The sequence below is a fragment of the Eucyclogobius newberryi genome, unplaced genomic scaffold (genome assembly GCF_026437365.1).
Source record: "Eucyclogobius newberryi isolate DKJ021-1_F unplaced genomic scaffold, fEucNew1.0.hap1 SCAF_7, whole genome shotgun sequence".
In the NCBI taxonomy this organism is placed as follows: Eukaryota; Metazoa; Chordata; class Actinopteri; order Gobiiformes; family Gobiidae; genus Eucyclogobius; species Eucyclogobius newberryi.
The window spans coordinates 18,877,050-18,902,354 of NW_027316389.1; the positions used below are offsets into that span (position 1 = coordinate 18,877,050).

Here is a 25,305-nt window from a genome sequence, read left to right on the forward strand (position 1 = left end):
TTTGTCCCTTCTCTCTCTCTCTCTCTCTTTCTCTCTCTCTCTCTCTCTCTCTCTCTCTCTCTCTCTCTCTCTCTCTCTCTCTCTCTCTCTCTCTCTCTCTCTCTCTCTCCCTCTCTTCTCTCTTCTCTTCATCTTCTCTCTCTGTTCTTTACAGATTATAACAGCATGAATTGATTTTTACAGCAGCTAAAGACTGTCACTACAAGGAATCATGAGGAGCACATCACCGTGTCAAGTTCACAGCAACATTACTACCTACGGCTGAAGGGATTGCTTGTGCCTATCAAAATAAAGTAGGCAAGCCTTTATTGTGATGGCTTTATGGGCACTGAAATAATACAACTCACATGCTACCGGTAGTTTCTTTTCTCTTCTTTCTTTTTGGGAAAATCCTTCATGACTCAATGAGATAAAAACTCAAAGGTCTGTGAATTTTTTTTGAGGCTCACAATTAGCGTGTAGGAGCTCGGAGTAGTGCCGCTGCTCATCAACGTTGCGCACCAGGTGAAACGGTTTGGGCACCGGGAGCCTTGGAGTAATAGTGAAGACACCGTGAATAAAGCGGTCTCCTAAACTCCTTTCTCCCATTATTAGTCTTGACGGTCATTTAAAGCAACCCCGTGTAACTTTCTGGAGGAAGTACGTCACTTGCATGAGTCCATGAAAATAGAAAGTTAAAACCATAGCCTACATCGACACATTCTTCAAGGAGATAGATGTTGTATGTTTCAGTGCAATAAAACATCTAAAAATGGGTATTGCACACTTCCGAGTTGAACTTACCCAAAGACTTTACTTTGAAAACCCTCTCCGGATGCGCTCCCCGCGCACTGACTCTAACCCGCCGCGCTCTGATCGAGATGCTGAGCGTGCTGTGCGCCTCCAGCTCCATCTCCATCCTTGGATCTCAAGCGGCAGCGGCAGCGGCAGCCTCGTCTCCTCCTCCCCGGACATCAGTGGCTCTGCCCCGGCCGCACGACCACATCACAACCCGCCTCGCCTCCGTCCGCGGCCGCTCTCCTGCCCGCTTCCCGGTGTTCACCTCCCCGCACCCGGCGCATGGCCTCTCCGCACGGGACGACGATGGCAGAGAAGGAGGAGCAGGTTTTCCGCCCGTTCCGTCGCTCTTCACGCGCAACAACAGGTCGCGCCGGTGAACCCCCGAGCCCGCCGCGCTAACGCACCGCATCTGGCACACGTTTTCGGGGCGCGGATGTGGCCGCTGAGCCCCGGCGCGGAGGAGCAGGTGCGTCCCCCGTTTACGATCACGATTATTGGTCTGTTGTTGTTGTTGTGTAATCGAATAATAACGGCGCGTGTCAGTGGCATTTGGCGTCATCTGTGATATTAGTCAGAGAAGGCAAAACCCTGAAGGCAAAGAGCACCAAGGAGGGCAGGACATACGGTAATGCTGGATTTACATTTCCTTTTTTCGATTGTGTTTTATGACAGTCAGAGAGGGTCATACAACAGTTTGTGTCAGTACCAAGCCTGGATAAATAGAAGCAATGCATAGACAGGAAGGGCATCAGACACAGGGTTGATGGGTGATGATATGGAGAAAAAAAATAATCAGTTTATTTTTTGACAATTTTCAACTTATTTTTATTGTGTCTTATTAAAAACATATACAAATGCCTTTCATTATTACTCTCCTGAAAATAAACTCCACAGACGTTTGATCCTTGCCATTTGAACCCGCCCAGAATGGTCACAGTTCGGTCTGAACTCCAAACCACGTGTTTTTAATGACAAAAGATTGACTGTGGACTTCTCAATTAAAAAAGCAGATTATTTTTTTTTACAGTTAGAAATGCTCTTGTATTGACTGAGCAGTGAGTTGGAGTCTTTCTGTGGTAAATCGGGGGACATTCAACACCAAAATTGATTCTGCGAAGTCTGTGTATCGACGTATTTTATGGAATTCCCGTTTAAAAAGACAGATTGTCGACCATTTGAATTGGATTTCGAGTCGATTTGAAATGTAAATAACGACTCCGTCCCGGTCTGAAGTAAAACAAATCATATGCTCGAGCTGGATGAGTCACAGCGCAGGGCCTCGTTTGTTGCGGTGACCTCAGATGGAAAGCTGATAGGTGAAAGAGTAAGATGTGCGTGTCATTCGATCTTTGGAAACACCATTTTTGAATACGTTTTAGTTCACAGATAAACAAAGCCAGGGGAAAGGTATAGCTCATATTCGCCGTGTTGTTTTGTAGCGTTGTGAAGAAATATGACCAAAGCTGTAACGATTAATCCGACAAAATCATGACTAATCCACTAATAATAATCCTTCTGTAGTTGTTAATCGTTATCAGAGCCTGGAAACGCACGCCTGAAGATGCTTTAGATGTTGTTATTTGTACCAGTAAATTAATATTCTTTGTGTAAGATTGGAACACCTCTTTATATGGTCAGACATGTATCTTAAAAACGCTTAATTACAAAAGAAATAGTAGTTTCACCAGTCGATTAAACAAAAAACAATGATTGCCGACTACTAAATGAATAATTCCCTACAGTTCTGTATGTGACTTTCTGTTCATAAAATGCAGCTAATACTTTATCCTAAACAAATGTCAAAGTAATTGTTACAAGACTTCAGTTTCCAGGCTCTAAACCTCGAAATTCCTCAAACAATAACGGCATAATTTAATGTAACTTAAAGGCAAAAACAATCCAATCCAACTTTATTTGTATGGCACATTTCACCAACATAAAGTCTCCAGAGTACAAAACAAACACAAGCAAAATATGTAAAAAAAAATACAAATAAATAAATACGTACAAATAAATGTTAGTGAATAAAAGTGCATTTTTAAACAAGACTTAAACGCATCATCTGAAGGTGCAGTCTGTATGTGGAGGAAGAGCGTTCTAAAGTTTGGGGTCGACTACAGGAAAGGCTCGGTCGCCCCGGGTTTTGTGACAAGAAATTGGAACTGGCCCTCAGAAATGTACGCGGGGGCCAGTCTGTGAAGCGCTTTAAAAACAAACAATAACATTTTAAAATCAACTCTAAAATGAATGAGGAGCCAGTGCAGTGAGTATAAAATAGGTGTTATGAGTTAAAACAAGCAGGTGTTTTGTGTAAACACAATAAGAACCTGGCACATGGATGGATTCTGACCCATCGGACTGTTCTGTAGAGTTGCACTTCCATTCTTTACGCATGAAACAGCTTTTATTTTCTCACAATGGGGCAAGGACTACATTGTGCAAACTTTAGCTGGTGCAGCAGGAGGAATTTTTACAAAGACATTCTCAAATACATCTTATTACACTTACAATAACACTTACATTTGGTGTAATGCAATGGGGCTTGATTGCGTTGTATATTTATTTAATTTTGGCACAGACAGTCCTCCATACACATCACTCCTCTGTACACATTTACCATTTCCTCCATATTCCCTCCCTTCAGAATGATATGCCTCGTCATGTAGAGGCGTTTTAAATGTGGGGCAGATCCCCGGTGCACAGAAAAGCTGCTTACTGTTGTCAGCTGTTTAAAACTTTTGCAGAAATTGCCACATTATCGCCAGTTTATGTTATGCCGCTCGTAAAGTCCAGATAAACAAGAGGCCCGTGTCATGGAATAACCGCAGCAGCAGCAGCTGCACGGGGGATCCACTTTGACAGGGATATTTTTGGACTCGCTCCACACAACTTCCAAAAACATATCCTATTTATACTTGAGATAATAATAGACAGTGATATTGAAGCTTAATGAATCAGACACATGCATTTGTTCAGATTTTCTACCCAACTCAGCAACCGGTTCAATATGATCTGCAGACATATTAGCTTATTTCTGAATGTTGTTTGATCACGGTGCGGTTGCAAAACAGTTCTTGATTGTTTAACTTTACCGTGTTCATTTTATTGTGTTTCTGTTTACGGCGTGTTGGGCAATTGGGCAAACAGGAAAGAGCAAGAGCTGATTTACGAGGGGGAATTCGCCGCTCCAACAGCAATCATAAAGATAACACAACAGGAATAATAAACTGTCAAGTACAACAGAAGTGCAGTCAAATATAAGCAGCACTTATAGTTTATTTTCTTTCCCGTTTTGTTGCTAAATAAATTAATCAATGCTTTTTGTTGCATTTCTTTTAACTAAACAATATGCTCAATATTCAAATTTTGCATATCTTCAAAGCAAAATTCACGATATTATGTAAAATGTCAAAATATGGCCCAGCAGCAACGTTACATACTGCAGCTTTAAAGTGAAACCAATTCAACACGTTTGTGGCAGGGTTGTTCCACTTTGAGGGCTATTTTTGAACTCGCTGCATCTCGCCTTTTTTCCCCGTCGAGGCTTATTTTGAAAAAACTGTGTCAAAGTGAACGAATCTCCGCAGCAGACGGCGGAGAATGACTGAGAGGTGATTCAGCACTGAACTTTGGCGGAGTTTAAAAATAACACGGTTTGGACGGACGTGGTCGGAGCTGCTCGAGCATTCAAGCCTGGCAGGTCCGAGGTGTAATTCTGTCACGGTTCTTTACAAAGGCGAGCCTCGAGCTGACAGAAGCAGAGGATAGGCCCGGGAAAAGCCAGAGATTTCAGCCGAGACGGGCTTTTTCAGGTACGAGGAGGACATGGGACTTATCAACTCTGCTTCAGGATGAGATTATGCAAAGATACTGTTACCCGTTTAGTACAAAGTTAAGAAATTACTCCAATATTTGATGGATTTAGTCAGATCAGGTCAAGCGCTGTTTAAATCTGGAATAGTCCTGTTTTAAACCGGTTTTACATCTTTCGGTACTCGGAAGGACAAATATTTTCCACTTTTAAAATGATTAGTAATTTGTTCGTTTCGAGTGAACAAAACATTGAATAATGCACAAATTCTTCAAAATGATGGAAAACAAACATGAGAGAAACAAAAATAACACAAGAAACACAAATGTTCAAATTGATTAATATTGCCAACAAAATGTTTCTGTGACTTAGACTTATTCTTAACAGTGGGAAAAGTAAGGCTGCAACTAATTCGTATTATGTAGTTGTCGACTGGTCTTCAACTTTTTTTTTTTTTAAATCAAGACTACTATTTGTTAATGAGATTTTATTTATTAAATTTATTTAATTTATTTATTTAATTTATTTCTTTAACTTATTTAACTCATTTAATTTATTTCTTTAACTTATTTAACTTATTTATTTAATTTATTTAATTTATTTAATTTATTTATTTATTTAATTTATTTAATTTATTTAATTTATTTAATTTATTTAATTTATTTAATTTATTTAATATATTTAATATATTTAATTTATTTAATTTAATTTATTTATTTGATTTATTTATTTTGACTGTAGACTTCGCTAATTAATATTTTTGATTTACAATTTATGTGTTGTAGAGTTTGTACAGATAACAATGATCATCAAATGAGATCTCACATCATTATTTGTCACAATTATTCTGATTCATTCATTGCAGCTTTTGGGAAGAGTAACCAAAAGTTTTACTCAAGACTTTACTCAAGAGGGTAAACAAACGGCCTCTTCAATTACAATATTCCACAATAGAGATCTGACAGCACGAGGGAGGAGTTCACGTTTATCATGTGTAGACGAACAGGATTAGCCGGGATCCCTCGCTGTTCTCCCACATTTGATTTGAACTCTGTGACATATCGGAGCAACGCCTTTGTCATTCTCACGTCTAATCTCTCTGACCTGCTGATTCTGCAAAATCCCAGCTCACTAAAACACCACCGGCCCCTCCCCTCATTGTTGCAGTACAAATATGGATTACAATAGGCACTGCAGGCAAATGGGACAATCTCTATTGTTTGTGTTATCCTATTAAAGGAGCGCTATGTGACTTTTCTGTAAAGGGTCTGCTTGTATTTACTTATTTCCCTTGTATTTATTCAATTACTTATTCAACCTTCATCTGGTATATATCTGGCGCTTCGCACAATAATTCTCCATAAATCCACAATGTTTTTCAATCCCTTGTGATAGATATATTTCTTTTTTTTCCCCCTCGCACCAGCCATATATGTTTTGACGCATGTTCCTGTCTGATTGGCTAAACCGCCTGTCAATCACTCTCATCAGAACTCAATCAAACCGCGGCCCTGACTCACATCTTTGTATCGGACTGGAGAAGTGTGTATTCTGTGTCACCATCATGTGATCATCGCCAGACTAATTGCAATTAACGATAATATCACGATAGTTATAACAATTGCTCAAAAGTGTTGTGGATAAAGTGGATATTAATCATTATAATCTTAATATTATGAATAAGATGCATGTTTAGAAAAAAAGCTATTGTGGAGTTGTACTTGATTTCTGAATTAAAAAGTGATGATATTGTCACATGAAAATTCTGATTAGAGTAGAAGCCTGTCTCACATCTTCAGGAAGAATGTTCCAGATTTTGGCAGCATAAAATTGAAGCGCAGATTCCCCATGTTTAGTCCTGACTCTGGCACCAGCAGGAGGCCAGTCCCTGAGGTCCTCAGAGTCCAAGATGGTTCATATGGCACTAACATGTCCGAGATGTACTTTGGTGCTAGGTCAAAGTCTCTCCAAGTCTAATTTCGACACTATACGTTCGATTTTGGCAATGTTTTTTAGATGGTAAAAAGCTGCTGATGTTATTGATGTGATGTGGCTGTTAAAGTTCAAGTCTGAGTCCATTATTACCCCCAGATTTCTAACTTGATTTGTAGGTTTTAGAGCGAGACTCTGGAGGTGACCGCTAACACTTTCTCTTTTCTTGATGATTTCAGTCTTGTCTGAGTTTAGCTGGAGAAAGTTGTTTTGCATCCACACACTGATCTGTTGGATGCAGTGACAGAGTGAATCTACTGGTCCATAGTCACCTGCCGACAGTGAAACATAGATCTGACTCGTCTGAATCATTGTGATAGGACAGTTGATACACAACATAAATGTGTCCTATCGGCAGCATGTAGAGGTTGAACAGAAGGATCCCAGGATTGACCCTTGGGGCACGCCACAGGTCAGGGTCATGTGGTCTGAGACACAGTTACCAATTTCAACAAAGTACTTCCTGTCTTCCAGGTAGGACTTTAACCAGTTTAGGGCAGTGCCAGTGATGCCCACCCAGTCCTCTAGTCTCTGTAAGAGGATCCCATGATCAACAGTGTCAAAAACAGCACTCAGATCGAACAGAATTTAGACGTGTCAGTTTTCAGGCGCACTGTGGCCGACGCAGTGGCAGTTGTAAACAAACCGGAACAAAAGATAGCTGATAAGAGCAGAGGATTCAAGGAAGAATGGACCGAATCATTTGCTTGCATTGCCAATGCGGAAGGATTGCCTGCATGTTTGCTTTGTCATGAGAAGATGTCAAATAACAAGAGTCATTTGGAAAGACATTTCCAGGGAAGGCGTGCTATATTTGCAGCCGACCATCCAGTTGGGAGTGAGAGAAAAAGTGCGATTGCAGCACTTCTGGAGGAATCAGAGGAGTGCAAAGATAGATTTAAAAAGTGGATGGCATCTCCAAACTCCACTACTGCTGTTAGTTTTGTTGCAACCCGGGAGATAGTAAAGCATGGAAAACTGTTCACAGATGGTGAGTACATGAATGATTCTCCACAAAGACAGTGAAGGAAAGGGCCATTAAAATGACATCACCAATCGACAAATCAAGGACTTTAATTCAGCTCTAGCATACTCAAGAGCCTGTGATGAGTTGTGTGATGTGATTGATCGATATCGAACAGGCAGCACTGTAATGCAGGTATGTGAACTTTGATGGGCCGCAAAAATAAATGATGTTCAATTCCACTGTTGCCCAGATATGGGAGGAAAGAAAAGAGGATTGTATTGTTATTGAGGTTTGAAGAGGACTGCGCTTTAAGTTTTTTTTTTCGAATCCTGACACAAAAAAATCAGATTTATTAATTGTATTGCTATATTTTCATCAATGCAACAAGACATAATACATCAACATTATAATGGAAGTTAAACTTAAAGCACCAAATACGGTATAGCAGAGAAGTCACGTGGTGCGTTACTCTCTCCAGGGGGCGCTGCAGGGAAAATAAACATTTAATCAGGAATGCTCATTATGTATTTGTAGCATTCTGATAGTAGGCTAATATAACTAATATACACTTACAGCCTGTGTTCCCTTCATATAAGGCTTATACACTGCATTTAATATTTTGCGGCTCCAGACTCCGGGTTGCCCACCCCTGGTCTAGGTGGTTTTGGGGTTATTTTTTTAATTGTGGAATTTATAGCATTTGTAATGCCCTAAACTTTGTAATTAAAGAATAATGCAAACTTATTACACTTGGATGTGGAAATGAGTTTTAATGGCAGCTGAGCTGGAGGGTTTTTTAATCTGTTTACTGTGGCAAACAGGACATGCGAGTTGTTACTGCAGCTTCCAATAATTTCAGAAACATCCTTCCCCAGTTCTACATAAAATGAGGTTGTACATGTTCAGCTTCTCTTTGTGAATCTCTTTTTGGACCTGGAGCTTTGACTTGCGCAATGTCCGTTTTGCCCCAGTGGAACTCCCTTTTCTGTGTCCTGACCGAATCCTAATTTCTCCATAGCGCCATCTGCTTTTTTTTTAACAATAAGTGGAGCCCCTAAGAAGAAGAAGAGGAAAGCTACTACAACAGTAAGGCAAGGCAAGTTTATTTGTAGAGCACATTTCATACACAAGGCAATTCAAAGTGCTTCACAGCAGGAAAAATGCATTCAAATCACAAAGAAATGACAGAAACAGAAATACAATAAAATTAACTAAATTAAAAATTATCAATCCAACTGATTTTCTAAACTAATAAAATCACAAACAAAAGAGAAGAGTGCAAAGAAAAAATCCTTTCAGTCATATGCGCAGCTAAACAAAACTGTTTTTAGCTTAGATTTGAACATTGTCAGAGTAGAAGCCTGTCTCACATCTTCAGGAAGACTGTTCCAGATTTTAGCTGCATAAAACTGAAACACAGATTCCCCATGTTTTGTCCTGACTCTGGGCACCAGCAAGAGGCCGGTCCCTGAGGTCCTCAGAGTCCGAGATGGTTCATATGGCACTAACATATCCAAGATGTACTTTGGTGCTAGGCCATGGAGAGACTTGTACACAAGCAGAGCTGCTTTAAAGTCTCTTCTCTGAGCCACAGGAGCCAGAGCAGAGACCTGAGAACAGGACTAATGTGATCATACTTCCTGGTTCTGGTCAGGACCCGAGCAGCAGCGTTCTGGATGTACTGCAGCTGTTTTACAACTCGTTTGGAGAGGCCAGTGAGCAGGCCGTTACAGTAGTCTAATCTACTGGAGACAAACGCATGGATAAGTCTCTCTAAATCTGGTTTTGACACTATATTTTTGATTTTGGCAATGTTTTTTAGATGGTAAAAAGCTGCTGATGTTATTGATTTGACGTGGCTATTAAAGTTCAAGTCTGAGTCCATTATTACCCCCAGATTTCTAATTTGGTTTGTAGGTTTTAGAGCGAGACTCTGGAGGTGACCGCTAACACTTTCTCTTTGTTTCTGTGGGCCAAAAACGATTATTTCAGTCTTGTCTGAGTTCAGCTGGAGAAAGTTGTTTTGCATCTACAAACTGATCTGTTGGATGCAGTGACAGAGTGAATCTACTGGTCCATAGTCACCTGCCGATAGTGAAACATAGATCTGAGTGTCGTCTGCATAATTGTGATAGGACACATTTTCACTGCGTATCAACTGACCTAACGGCAGCATGTAGAGGTTGAACAGAAGGGGACCCAGGACTGACCCTTGGGGCACTCCACAGGTCAGGGTCATGTGGTCTGAGACACAGCTACCAATTTCAACAAAGTACTTCCTGTCTTCCAGATAGGACCTTAACCAGTTTAGGGCAGTGCCAGTGATGCCCACCCAGTCCTCTAGTCTCTGTAAGAGGATCCCATGATCGACAGTGTCAAAAGCAGCACTCAGATCTAACAGAATTAAGACTGAGGCTTTGCCCGTGTCAGTGTTCAGGCGGATGTCATTTGTCACCTTGACAAGAGCAGCTGTAGCTGCTTCCGAAGAGTGCACACGCTTTTTGCCCGCTCCGCTTGCTATCGCTGCTTTCCTTATTTATTTTGCTTTTTAATCAGTTTTTGTCTTCCAAACATTTTTGCTTTAGACTTTTTCAAGTAAACCAAGGATTTTAAGAACATTTTTCCAGTTTTAACAACATATCTGACGCCTGCGACATGTCCGGGAGAAGAAGGGAGAAAGACTGTGAACGCTGTCGGATATATCAACAAGAAATTAATGAGCTGAAAACACGGATATTTGTTTTGGAATCTGAAAAAGTTCTTCACGATACCATTCCTGTGTCAACCGACGGTAAGAAGAGCAGTAGCTACAGATGAAAAGAGTGAGTCTGAAGTCTGGGACGTGGGACTATACTGGGTGGCGATGGTGTAGCACTTGGATGCCGGCCGCCATGGATTGCGAAGGCGGAAGAAGAAGAAGACCTCATGTGCTTGGAACTCATGTGGGCTTGGAACTCATGAGCTTTAAACTCATGGGCTTTAAACTCCTGTGCTTCCGAAGAATAAAGTCTAAAGAATAAATTCTAAAGAATAAAGTCTAAAGAACGAAGTCTAAAGAATAAAGCGTAAGATTTACGTCTACCAGCCGCCATAAAACGCCACAGAAGAAGAGTCAGCTCTGGAATAAATGAAGTCGAAAGAATAAAGTCTGGCGGGTATGTAACTTGGATACCAACCGCCATAAAACACCAGAGAAGAAGTATAAGCATAAGCATAAGAAGTATAAGCAGTGGTACGAGTCCGCGAGAAGAACAATCAGAGTGTGCCAAGGAGGGCCATAAAACACCAAAGAAGAAGAAGAACAGAGAGGCACGAAAGCAGTATCTATCTAAATTATTTCGGGCGGCCTTACCTACCCGTATTTACTCAAATCAAAGACCATCTTACAACTTGAATGTCACAGCTTCCAAATGGACGAAGCAACTTTTCCCTACCTTGCGTTTGAGATAGCAGAGATAAATCGTAGTCAGTACCAGATAGACTACAGTAAAAGAATCCGCCAAAGGATGCGCGTTCCAAAGATGCTCAAAGTGTCCCCTCAATCCCATGATGGCTCTTTAACCTTGGGGCCTCAGGATGTCCACCCCAGTGCCATTATGCAGGTCCCAGATAAGATTATGGCTTCTGGCGATGGTAAGACAGTATGTCCAGGGCCCAGAGATCTGAAACTCATTCAGTCGTCACCATTCGACGCCCCGTCACTAAAGACTCCACCCAGAGAGCTCCCACTGATTGATCAACCCTTAGACTTCCTCGAGGATGAACAACAGGCAGCACCCGACCCTGATGATACGATCTGTCTCCAAGGAAGAATGAAAAGGGAGCGGGAAGCTTCTTTTGATGTCGGTGTTAAGGACTTGATGGATGCAGCGTCGCTACGCAGAAAGTTCATCAAGTTGAACCGGAGACTGCAGCTGTTGGAAGAGGAGAAAAAAGAGCAGGAGAAGCGAGAGATGATCTTTTATTCCATCACTGCGGCTTTCTGCCTCGCCAATACCTGGGCGTGGCTACAGCGCAAATTCATTTAGCCTGGAGACTGTATCACACTAAACATATTCTATTTCAAAATGTACAGTTTTAATTGTTTTTACTCCATTTGTCAATTAGTTCTATTCATTCCAGTTTCATTTATTTATACATGTATACCGGTACTATTCTTTGCTCTGGGCCAGGTATGGATTGTAAATATTTGCACTGTATACATGCGTTCGCGGTGACGTCATACATCCGGGATTTCCCCATAGCCGCCATTTTGAAAGGGGCACGCAGTATATATAAACCACCAATCCTTTTCTACGGCATAATGAGCTACGAATACTTTGATTCTTTAGTCAATAACGGCAAACTAAGGTACACGACAAAGCTATCATTCCTTGGTCTGACAACAGAGCAATGTCCTTACAGAACGCAGTTTTTTGGCATTTTGGCCTCATATATCCTGGATATCGTATGTAGTAGACGTGCTTTTGTGCCCCTTTCAAAATGGTGGCCTCGGTTGCTACTGTACAAGTTCCCGGATGTGCGAACGCATGTATAGCGGGAAACAGGGAGTTAAACCGTGTAGAAAGGGGGTGTGGAGAGTGACTCTCTCCCTTCTTCACTCTCGGACTCGCAAGGAGAGATTGAGTGAAGGGGAGTTGGAGCTCGGCCTGTTTAAAGTCTGAAGTCTAAAGAATAAAGTCTAAAGAATACAGAATAAAGTCTTCTTCTTTGTTGTTTTTTCTTGCGCTTGGTATCCAAGCGTTACATTACCGCCACCTACTTCAACATCCACCATAAAGAGTACAAAATCCCTCTTGTCCACAATCAAGGTATAGAGGTCATTCACGTGATGTCACACACCGCCCCCCACGCTCCCCCCGGCTCCTCCAGGCTCCCCCATGCTCCCCCAGGCTCTCCCATGCTCCCCCAGGCTCCCCCAGGCTCCCCCAGGCTCCCCCAGGCTCCTCCAGGCTCCTCCAGGCTCCCCCATGCTCACCCAGGCTCCTCCAGGCTCCTCCAGGCTCCCCCAGGCTCCTCCAGGCTCCTCCAGGCTCCCCCATGCTCACCCAGGCTCCTCCAGGCTCCTCCAGGCTCCCCCATGCTCCCCCAGGCTCCCCCATGCTCCCCCAGGCTCCCCCAGGCTCCTCCAGGCTCCCCCAGGCTCCCCCAGGCTCCTCCAGGCTCCTCCAGGCTCCTCCAGGCTCCTCCAGGCTCCCCCATGCTCCCCCATGCTCCCCCAGGCTCCTCCAGGCTCCTCCAGGCTCCTCCAGGCTCCTCCAGGCTCCTCCAGGCTCCTCCAGGCTCCCCCAGGCTCCTCCAGGCTCCCCCATGCTCACCCAGGCTCCTCCAGGCTCCTCCAGGCTCCCCCATGCTCCCCCAGGCTCCTCCAGGCTCCTCCAGGCTCCTCCAGGCTCCCCCAGGCTCCTCCAGGCTCCCCCATGCTCCCCCAGGCTCCTCCAGGCTCCTCCAGGCTCCCCCAGGCTCCTCCAGGCTCCCCCAGGCTCCCCCAGGCTCCTCCAGGCTCCTCCAGGCTCCTCCAGGCTCCCCATGTTGTCCATCCCCAGTGCGTGTCTACCTTTACAAGCCCATTTTACAAGCCCATTCTATACCGCAGTCTGTCTGCTTCGATTTACGACGAAACACGGTTCAAATAGGCCCAAAACTTCATTGCACGCTTTACTATAATCAAATGGTGAAGGTATGTGTGGCAGTTGAGTGCAGCAACCGGAAAAATAAGGAGAGAAGTTCTATCAGATACCGAGAAACCCGGAAATAAGAGCGCGATGGACATTATATATATATATATATATATATATATATATATATATATATATATATATATATAATATGTAACTAAACTTGGCTCCCACATACTGGCCCCTAATTGTGACCCTATAACACAATTATCAAACATAAACACAAGGAGTCAAAGTGTTCAAATATTCTGTATGTCAGAACTTAAAGTCTTAAAGTGACTGTCTCAGTCTGCTTCTTGTAAGAGACAAAGCTTTGTAATGGGCCTGTCCAATGTACTAGTCTTGGTTTTGATTCTGACTTGACGTACCATCCCAGACTTGTCCAGCGTTGTCTGAACAACTTTTCCTGTAACCCAGGAGTAGCGAGGGGAAGAGTCATCAACGAGGAGCACAATGTCACCTATGGCAAGGTTGTGGGACGGACGAGTCCACTTTTGAAGCTCCTGTAGAAGGGGCAAATATTCTTTTGTCCAGCGCTTCCAGAATATTTCGGACATATACTGAATTTGCTTCCATCTTTTCCTGGCGTAAAGATCCTGTCTATTGAACAAACCAGATGATAGAGAAGGTTTGGTCTTGAGAAGCAAAAGGTGGTTTGGTGTAAGCTCAGGCTTACGGAGGAAATCCGGCCCCTGTAACAGCTGATCATTTAATGTGGTGCCCTGGTATGACGCTCCACGGTCAAACACCACTCTCAGTTTGTCATCATCATCGCGACTAAGGTCTTTGTCGGGCATTTTCACAGCATATTCTTTTTCGATTATGTTACTCATGAAAGCTGAGTATTCTGCATGGAATGAAGGATTCTTCACAAGCTTCTGCTTTAAGTTTAAGGTGCGCTGCTCTGCTACTTTGCGGTTGCAAGGCATTTGCACATGTTGGTTCCACAATGGCAGGGCAATACTGTAATGTCCATCCACTATTTTAGCCGATTGATTAGCTATGACTAGAAACTGCAAGTCTTCTCATGACATTTCCTGATTTTCATCCTTTCCACACTCCGGAAAGTCACTCTTGCACTGCTTACTCCAGAGCTCGTCGAGTCTGCTGATTGATATGCAATTTGCTGAAACCTGTATCAGCCCACTTGTTGAAATTTGAGGAGCTTGTCCTCTGATAGGTTCACTGATAGTCCAGCCGAGCCTTGTCTTTACAGCATATGGACCACCATTTTCACTTGCAATAACCTGCCAAGGTTCGATAGCTTTAGGTGCATTGGTTCCAAAAAGAAGACCAATCTTTGCATCAATCTTGGGGAGAGAAACTTGCTGAAGGTAGGACCACTTGTTCACATACTCTTGTGAAGGAATGTTGTCGACAGATGCCGGAATGTCACTTCCAAGCCGGACAAAATGTGACTATTGACGACACTTTCTGTTCCCATGGTTTTCAGCAAAATGTTTGTGTTTTTTCCTGTGAGGTTAAGCTCCTGCATTAACTCTTCAGTACAGAAGCAGGCAGTACTTCCAGGGTCGAAGAAAGCATAAGTTTGTGTCACCTTTTGTCCTCTTTTCAATTTGACTTTGACTGGAACTATTGCCAAAATGTGCTCCATGTCCTCTGCACCAAACGCTGATGAATCCGTTCCCACAAATCCATTCACAATCTGATGGTCCATTTTCATTTCCACTTGATTCTACTTCAGAATATGCATATTTGGTCCTTGTCTTCATGTGTAGCACAGTAGGATGCAACTGTGAGCAAATCTGGCAACTCGCTTTCTCCTTGCATGAGTTACTCATGTGTCCCTGTTTTAGGCAACCAAAGCACAGACCTTTAAAATCAATCTTTTATTTATGAAGGCATTTCTTTAGCTTTCTGCACTGTTCCATAGCATGTTCAGCACCATGGCAGAAGAGACAGGGATTCCAAAATACACAAACCATTGCTCTTGGATTAGTGTCTTGGTTACTGGTGATAGTTGCTGCCGTAGTGAAGCCTTTCCTGCTGCTACTTCTTTGCAACCTCTCATCCACTTGACCTTTACCATGACCCTTTGCTGCGTCATCTTTAATGTCTACAAACAGTAGATGCAAAGCTTCTTTGGCTTGCTTGTTGACGAATTCCACAATGTCTTTGAATCTGGCTCTGCGATCCCACTCTTCTATTCCACACGCATATGGAAGCTTGGCAATGATAGCACGCATATTGGCTGTGTTATCCAACTTCCCCATAAACTCCACGTCATTCATTGCGTTGTGACATCCTGTGAGGTAGAGGCCAAAAGCTTGGAGAGCTTCTCCATCCTAAGACTTGATGGTGGGCCAGTCTAGAGCTTTGTTGATGTATGCCACTGAAATCTTGTAGGCATTTCCAAAGTGCTCTTCCAAGAGTCTTTTTGCTTCGTAATACGTGTGGGTTCCATGTGTAAACAACTCCTAATCAACTCCCTTGGTTGTCCACTTGTGTACTGCTCCATGTAGTACAGTCTGTCCTTTACGCCATGTTCAAATGCTCTGATAAACAGCCGATACTCCAAAGGGTCCCCTCTAAACACAGGAATGTTCTGAGGCGGTAGCGGAGCTAACCGTTGCTGCCTTGTTAGCATTTCAATAACGTCTTGTAATCCATTTGCTGACTGTGATGGCATAGTGTCAGCAAAACTTGTTCTTTGTACACTTTGTGTGTCAGTGTGCTGCGCCTGCCTTTGTTGTGTCAGGGGTTGACTCTGTGACTGCATGGGAGCTGGTAAGTTTTGAACTCTGTTTGACTCAGCATAAGCGTTCATTCCATTTTGAATAGATACTTTGGAGTCACGGTCTTCATAATCACTTAGGATATTGATCTTTGCCTCACTTTCTGCAAGAGCCGTTTGGATTTCAAGTTCCTGTTTTTCTCTTTCAAGCTCCTAGTTTTCTCTTTCAGGCTCCTGTTTTTCTCTTTTAAGTTTAGACTCCTTTCCCTCCAATATTTGTTTCTGTTTCAAAGAAGATGCTTTAATCAGCAGTGCAGCTCGTTCTAGCGCCACCCTTAGGCGAGCGGATGAAGCTGCTGATGCCCGAGATGAGCGTCCTGAAGATGACTTTGAACAATTAGAGCCTGATGCATTTGAGATGCTGTCCAATGGTTGCACCTCCTCGCTGTATTCCACAACTTCTGGTTTGTGCAAAACAGCCCTTTTAATCCAACCGTGAGCTGTTTCAGCAAAGATCTTGAAAGAAAAAAAAAAATAAAAATCGGCCTTTGGTTTGAACCAGGACTCTTGATCTCTGTTCATATCGTCCTCCGATATAAGTTGTCCTTTAACATTGATGTTCAGGTCACAAAACTCTCCAAACAGTATCAAAATCTTCCATCAACTGTTTAGTTTTCTCCAAGCAAGAATCATCTTCATTTTCCATTAACTGGCGCACCTGGTTCGTTGTGCTTGTTAGCTTAGCTAGCTTAGCTCTCCTGAGGCTAATAGCACGATGCAGCCTTTCCTCCTGTGCTTTAGGTGTAACTTTTACAATCCTGACACCCACTACAGAGTCTGTGTCTTCTTCTCTGTTTAACTCCATTGTATTGTTAGCAGAGTAGCAACAGAAAAAGTATTTTCTTCCTTGAGTTAGCTTGACCAGTAGCCCACTTAGCACAATGACAATGCGCTTTTTGTATCAACAAGTTCCACTTTACTCACGTTCATCACCGTAGCAACTTTAATTATTTCCTTTGTTCTTCCAAATCTGTCCACAAAGGTCCAAGGTCCACACTGAGCTGGGTTTTCTTACAAATGTGGGTGCTGAGGTCCTGGTTGCCCATGGTGTTACTCGTGCACTTTATAAGATGAGCAATAACTCCCACGGACTCCGGTGTAAAAATCTTTCACAAAATTTAATCCACAAGTTAGAACAAAAATTACAGGAGAAATCAAAACTGGCTAATCTCAAAAAAACAAAATGATACGGTAAGAAAATCATTTGGCTCCTCCCTCTCTGTGTCCTTAGTGTTTCTGCCCCACCCCCTGAGCGCTGTCTCTCTTAAAGCGACGGCAACCCAACTACTCCAGAGCTGGCAAATTAGGCTGTAGTTATTTTATTACTTGGTTTACGGATTTTTTAATGAACTATATTGCACAGGCGGGCGAAATATAAATATAATTTCAATTTCAAAAGATGTTTTCTTCCGGGTTTGCCCAAAACACACCACAGGAGGAGAGGGGTGGGAGACGCAGCGCGCAGGAGCGTGTAACAGTAGATTTAGCGTGTTTTAGACGGACAGAACTGACGCTTTAGTGTGCACCCTCCCCCACCCACCCAGTCACGGCAAAACGCGCTGAAGAAAATGTGGTAAACGGGTTTAAAATGTGTATTTGCGATATAAAGGCGCGAGGCAGACTGAGAGACGGGCGCGCGCGCTCTCCCCGGGGCCGCGCGCACGTCACTCACTCCTGGAAGAGTTTGGCGAGAAAATACTTAACGCGCGCTTATCTTTTGACTTAATACCGCTTTTTACATTTAATTTAATGCTATTTTGCGTTGTCGGCGGTACTTTATAATTTTTTTTTAATAAAAATTAATTTTATTTATATTGTAGAAATCAATAATCTATGTGCGGCGGATCCGTAAACCAAGTAATAAAATAACTAAGGCCTTACCACAAATAAATGTTACAAATATAATGAAATAAATCTAGCCTTTCTAAACAACCAAAACATTATTAGTCGAACATAAATTTACACATTTATAACAAATATCAAGATTTCCAAATGACCATATATATGGTATAACTAAACTTGGCTCCACAATATATATATATATAGATCTATATATATCTGTTCTGCGCACGCTGTAGAATTAACATCAGTTTTATTCAGGCTCAAAGTAGACTCTTTGTTGATCTGAAGCTCTATCGGTCACTCACTCGGACAGCTGTTCAGCCCTGTGCAGGTGACTTAAACCCGGGCATGCAGACTGTCACGCACCGCTGTCTGCGCTGGAGTTCCGGATATACAAGTCTATCTGTTCTGCGCACGCTGTAGAATTAACATCAGTTTTATTTAGGCGCGTGGACACTTTGTTGATCTGAAGTTCTATTGGTTGTCACTCATTCGCGCACGGACGGAGCGGCTCGCGGCGCAGGGAGCTGACAGCTGTTCAGCCCCGTGGAGGTGCGCTGAACCCCGGGCATGCAGCCTCACACACCACTGCCTGCGCTGGAGCTCCAGAGAATAAACGCTGTAGAATTAACATCAGTTTTATCTAGGCGTACACCCTTTGTTCAAAATTGGGACTTGTGAACCATCGGACCAGTGGGCTTGTATAATGTCCCGGGTACGAGATATCCGGAAGACTCTGTGATTTAGGCATCAAATATGGATCTGAGTAGATTGATCTAAATATCGACCTCTGTGTAGCCCATCCAAGGATTTTGTGGACTCTGAAAGCACTGGGGCCTCCATAATTTACATTTGAGATCACTTTCCGCGCTCTATCAGTGCAAAGCAACGCAACAAGTGACGGCCAAGGGGCGGCAACGTATGACAAGGGAGCGATCACGTGGTTTTGTGACGTCGTCACGTGAATGAGCTCAGTAATTCTGGAAGCTCCACACTTGGAGGTTCCAGACTTGGAACCTTTTTCAAAGAGGAACGTTTTACCCCTCTTTAAGCTCTTTCACATGGACAGGAGCTGATTCCATAACACAGGAGCTTGGTAGCTAAACGCTCTACCTCCTACTGTGCTTTTAGAGACTCTTGGGACTACCAGAAGTCCAGCATTTTGAGAGCGAAGAGCTCTGTTTGGATGATAAGGTACTATAGCATCTTTGAGATAGGATGGGGCCATGTCATTTATGGCTTTGTAAGTCTTAAATTTGACTTCCCTAGCCAAACTATAGAAATATTTATACCATCGTATTAGTACATTTGGTGATACAGTATCGATATATCGATATCGTGGCCAAGAGTAATTTTTTATACAAATATTTTTTGACAGCACTACAGTTTTGCTGCATTTGACATATTCGCGGTTTTGATGATTAAAATTGGTGTATTTCATTTTAAGTTTTTTCAAGTTTGAAAAACGTTGAAATGTACTGGGTTCTTTAAAAAATAGTGATATATTTGATCATATTTGGACTTCATTTGAAATGTTTTATTAGAATGTGGACTACATGGGACAATGCATTATGAGCCGTAACTTTATTTAATATTTTATTCAACTGGATGCTTCTATTTTATATTATTTCCTTTCTCTATGTGTCGTGTTTCTTGTTTTGTGTTTTATGTGTTAAACCTATGGATGTCAATTATTAGGTTAATCGATAATCGTGATTATTTGGGTCACAATATAATCGTAAAAATAATTATCATGACAATTATAGAAGCAAAATTAAGGATTTTTTGTACAATATATAGTATAGCCCCAATCTGTGTATTTATGTATTTATTTAATTATTGTCGTATTTATGTGTATTATCCCCCGTTCTCTCCCAGGTGTAGCGTGGTGGGGTGCCCTGCAGGATGGAGATAGATGCCCGCTTCCGATACTACTTCCAGCACCCGTGGTCGCGCCTCATCGTGGCCTACCTCGTCACCTTCTGCAACTTCCTGATCTTTGCCGAGGACCCGATCTCCCACAGCCAGACCGAGGCGCAGGTGATCGTCGTGGGGAACTGCTTCTCCTTCCTCTTCAACAAGTACCCGGGCGTGGGCTGGAATGTGCTCAAGGTCGTCTGCTGGATCGCCGCCATCATCGTCGGGCTGCTCGCCGGGAAGTTCATATTCCACCAGCGGCTTTTCAGTACGTCGGGCGTGAGAGGAAAGCGGTGGGATTTGGGAGTGGTCGTTGTGGTCGTCGTTTCAGTCGTAAAGTCGGTTTTGGGGTAGTGCCCGATGAGGGACGTGAACGAATGTCTCGATACGATATTAACACAGTATGATATTTGTGACAGAATTGGTAATATGCTACTTTTTCCTTTTAAAATGCCTCGACTTTGGTCACGTTGTCTAGTCGTCTTCAAATATTAATAGCATATGTAGTTCTTTCTGCTTTTTTAGCTGTAGCTGTAACAAACTAATGCATTTTGGCAAGAAGCGTATGATTTGATAAGCTTTGCAGAATTGTCTCGATGATGAGTATAGCCAAAGTTGTGATGTTCCAATCAAACCCTCTCATTTGCAGCACGTGTTTTTCTAGAATGCAGAAAACCTCTCTTCATAAATAATATATGTTTCTCTCATTGACCTTTTTAATGTCTGTCGAAAGCGGTTTGGCTGGTCTGGCCAATATCGTGAAGATAATCAAAATGTGTACATTAAATTGATCATTTATAGTAAAAAATGCTTCAAAAGAGCTGATTACAAATAAAATAAAAACAAGTTTCACTCTCAAAAAAGGGTTTAAGGTGACATTTCTGCACTTTTATGATTCATTTTACAGACATTTCACATTTGTCCGATAATTAAACCTCAACAAATACATTTAAAAACACGTCATGACACATTTCTGTTGGATTGACATCATATCGCCTGACTGTCGTTATGAGGATTCTCAAAAGAAACAAGAACCCTAAAATAGTAGAGTATTTTAGTTAATTTAGTTGATACTTTACTTGAACCCTATTGCTCTGGTGTTTTCACGATACTAACATTTCAAACTCGATCTCGACACTCAATACCATTTTCAATACCACAACGACCATAAAACAGAATAGAATGTAATGTTCAACACTAAATGATATCACTTTCTTTACATTTCCGTTTTTTTTTGGTCCCTAGTTGTTTCAGCGTCTGATTCTTGACACTTTTGACAATCCGACATTGCTCTATATTCGCATTATTTTCAGCCGTATACTCCAAATACCGTCCGTAATGATGCGCTCGCGGCTGTGCTGTAGATTTCATGCTTGTGCTAAAAGGGAAGGGCCCTCGGTTTCTGCTCTAACACCCCCGTCTTGCACTTCTCTCACCTCTGCTAACAGCTCCATCTCTCCCGCCACACTCACAAATCTCCGCTCTGTCCAATCTGAGCACCGTCAGTTTATCTGTTCACATTCTGATCCCGCACAAGTAATTTCAGTCAATTTTTCACATTGTTTTTGTTTATACAATATCACCATATCATTGCAGGAGCACAATTTTCACAATGAAGAAGTGGCGTAAATCGTAATAGCGGCGATCAGTTTGTTTGCGTTTTTATGGTTGTAATTCAGACAGAAATTTGCCAAAACCTGCCTCTAAATGTCTTGACAGAGGTTCAACTCTCACACAAATATACAGGTAAAAATACCTGTATTTTCCGGACTATAAGTCGCACCGGAATATAAGTCGCACCAGCCAAAAAGTGCATGATAAAGAAGAAAAAAACATAAGTTGCACTGGAGTATGAAATGCGGTTGCAAGTGTGAAAATAACAAATAATATCACATATAAGTTGTTCCGGAGCGTAAGTATAAGTATATAAGTATAAATATAAGTATAAGTCGCACCCCGGCCAAAACTATGAAAAAAGGTGCGACTTATAGTCCGGAAAATACGGTAACCATAAAAGTGTGGGAATATGACCTTTTACACTTGTTCAGAAGATTACAAGGCATATTTCTGTTCTTCGTATTTTTATTTAGTTCATCTTGAAGCTTTTTAATTCTGCTTCTTCACAATGGCACTATCATCTTGTAGAGCAGCACAATATCATTTTGTTGTGTGGCTGTTAAATGAACCCCTGGGGGACAAGTAAAGTTATGTGAATTGAATTGAAATACTTAAACTTCTATAAAAAAAAGTTGTGGCATTTGCTGTATCGATGCGTGAACTGCATTTCATATTAACAGCACTTGCACTGGTTTTGCAAAGTAACATTGTTAAAAACCTTCAAAAGTATGATGTATTTTAAGGCTATCATGTGCAATACAAATCATAAATATATAGACGGTATTTATCGTATTTTGCATCTGATTGTTGTATTGCACTTTTTGATTATTCATAATTGGTGACATTCCCTTATATTATCTTTTTTCCTTTATGTTCTGCGTATACTTTTTTAGAGCTGAAACGATTAATCGAGTCATTTGATTATTATTTTATTGCCTCAATGATTCGTTTAATTTACATATTTAATTAAAGTATGAAACAGAAAGTCTGCGATGACGGGGCGAAAACACAGGCTAAAGTGAACAGCACACGGAAACACAGAGGCTGAAGTGAACAGCACACGGAAGCACAGAGGCTAAAGTGAACAGCACACGGAAACACAGAGGCTAAAGTGAACAGCACACGGAAACAGAGAGGCTAAAGTAAACAGCACACGGAAACACAGAGGCTAAAGTGAACAGCACACAGAAACACAGAGGCTAAAGTGAACAGCACACGGAAACACAGAGACTAAAGTAAACAGCACACGGAAACACAGAGGCTAAAGTGAACAGCACACGGAAACACAGAGGCTAAAGTGAACAGCACACGGAAACACAGAGGCTAAAGTGAACAGCACACGGAAACACTGAGGCTAAAGTGAACAGCACACGGAAACACAGAGGCTAAAGTGAACAGCACACGGAAACACAGAGGCTAAAGTGAACAGCACACGGAAACACAAAGGCTAAAGTGAACAGCACACGGAAACACAGAGGCTAAAGTGAACAGCACACGGAAACACAGAGGCTAAAGTGAACAGCACACAGAAACACAGAGGCTAAAGTGAACAGCACTCAGAGCTAATGCTGCTAAATGACTGCAGAGTTACAGTTCAAAACAACAAGCATCACTAGTCTCACTCAACATAGTTTTACAAACAAGTTTCTTATCTGAAGTTATGTAAAATGAATCCAAATTAATTCATAGATACTGTAACTGTTGACAGTCTGGTGACAAGTGAATCAGTCCTGTATATTCATTCTAATGTCGCTATTTTGGGGATATACATGAAATTATGAATACAATGTGTGTTTATTACTACGAAGTGTAATGATTATCAAAAGATCAAAAAAAAATCCGGAATGTAAAAAATGTAAGTCATTAGTTGATTAATTGAAGCCAATAACCAATAGTTGATCACTAAAATAATTGATAGCTGCAGCCCATACTGTTTTGTGTTGTGACAATAAGGAGAACTTGAACTCATCTCTGTATTGTGATATTACCAGTGGGCCTATTATAGTTAGTGAGACATTGTATATTCTTAACTCAATCTTGGTTTGTTGTAGAAAGGCACGTGGCAGTAGTGATTTGACTCTCGCAAACACAGACTTCTGCCCGAGAGCCTTAAATGTCCTTGAGTGCAGCGGCGTTCCTGGAGATATCGACCTGGGAGTGGATCTGGTTTGACGCCGGAGCTTCTGTCGCATCAAATATCCAGAGTTTATTGGATTTTCAGATTGTATGACGTAGTTCCTCTGCCTAAGGAAAGATGCGCTTTCTATTATTAAACTGCAGACTCAGACAGAGGCTCTATTTGTTCTGAAGAAAAACAATATAAAAGGTGCACTGCTACCTGCTCGGCCTGGAATGCTCCACAGTATGGCATTCAACAAACCTATACAAACAAGGTATAAATTTGGTGCATTTATACCTCATATGAATATACATTATAGCTTTACACAAATCGAGTGGCTGTTTGAAAAATCAACAGGAAATTTACAGGAAGTGACATCACACCAGCGACACCCACAATTTACACAAAATATACAACTTTTTTGACCCTCTAAACATGAATTCAACAAAATAAAGTCGCCATTGTATATTTTTATAGATCAATTACCGGTAGAAATTGTGACATTACATGAGTTTTGACCCAGTGGTTGCTGGGTAATTTCCTATTGTGACGTCATCCATTACAAACAGCAAGTAAAATTATAAACCTGAAAAAAAAGCTATTCTGGGACACATTTAGAATACATTTATCTTAATTGCATTTTAGTTGAATGAGTGGTCCAACCTGTCAGAGGCACTTTAAAAACACATGTTACATTCTTAAAAATAACAGTAGCATTTGACAATCTACTGCAGTTAACAGATTTATCGGCCTCGTGCCCGGGTTACGAGGGAGAGATAAAGTTTAGGAGGTACTTGAGACTGCAGTTTTTTTTTTGCTCCAGCTGCATTTTGTGTGCTTCTCTCGACTTCATCTTCATCGATCATCTCCGAGTCCGACGCCCAAAGTTGTATCTATAAATAGCGTGGACGTGTTCCCTCGAGGCGGTTCACAGAAGCAGATTTACAATGTCAGAGTGAAGTGATGTCTGTGTAACGCCGGGGCGCCCTCGCCATCTGCTCGGAGCCGGGTGAAGTGCATTCCATGAACTTGACATAGAATCCTCTGAACTCACACACACACACTTCTAATGGGAATGAAACCAAACAAGCAGGTGTAGAAAAGGACACGGAGCTCACGTGAGGGACATTCATTCTCTGTATTTGACCCGTCCTTCAATGCCCCTCGGCCACATTTATTGTTGCCTGAAAATGTAAACAATTCTAATAATGAATTAAAAAGAAGAAAGCGATCAAAAAGATGAAAAAGAGCTGCATAAAATGGAAATTGACTGTATGTTTCTGAGACATTATCATCATAATTGATGATGATGATAATGTCTCAGAAACATACAGTCAATTTCCCTTTTATGCAGCTCGTTTTCATCTTTTTGATCGCTTTCTTCTTTTATAATAATATAATAATGATATAATAGTAATAGTAATAGTAATAATAATAATAGTAATAAACCTTTTTTTAAGATTGTTCATTCTTTTTTTAATGTTCTGTGGTTTTCTTTAATTAAAAAATAAAATAAAAATAATAACAAAATCATAAAAATAAATCAACTATATAAAAAAAATGATAATAATAATAAGGCTACCCCAAATAAATTGTCTGTTTGCTGTAACCCAAGTCAACATTATTTAAGTGGGTCGGACGTTAGGCAAATTCTTATTATTTTCTACTTTGAAGGCAAAAAAAAAGATCAAAATTTTGTCATTTTTTGACTTGGAGTGACCGCCAGGGGTCAGTCGTCAACAGTCAATGACGGAAAACGTCGCTATCAACCCAATCGGGAGACTAAATCTCATGATTTTAAGATATTTCAATCGACCTTTTGTACGC

The 25,305-nt window shown here is 41.6% G+C and overlaps 1 protein-coding gene and 1 pseudogene across 1 annotated transcript in view; both read left to right on the plus strand.

Annotated features, from left to right (window-relative positions):
- Positions 1-4,521: 4,521 nt before the first annotated feature.
- The window catches only part of tmem117 (transmembrane protein 117), a 131,446-nt gene continuing 110,662 nt past the window's right edge, over positions 4,522-25,305 (plus strand). Inside the window, exons 1-2 of the mRNA XM_072435890.1 lie at positions 4,522-4,592; positions 19,704-20,010. Of these exons, the coding sequence (XP_072291991.1) occupies positions 19,731-20,010 (280 nt within the window). The 5' untranslated portion in view covers positions 4,522-4,592; positions 19,704-19,730. The remainder of the gene's footprint in view (positions 4,593-19,703; positions 20,011-25,305) is intronic.
- LOC140348470 (mitochondrial fission factor pseudogene) lies at positions 10,961-11,578 on the plus strand (annotated as a pseudogene).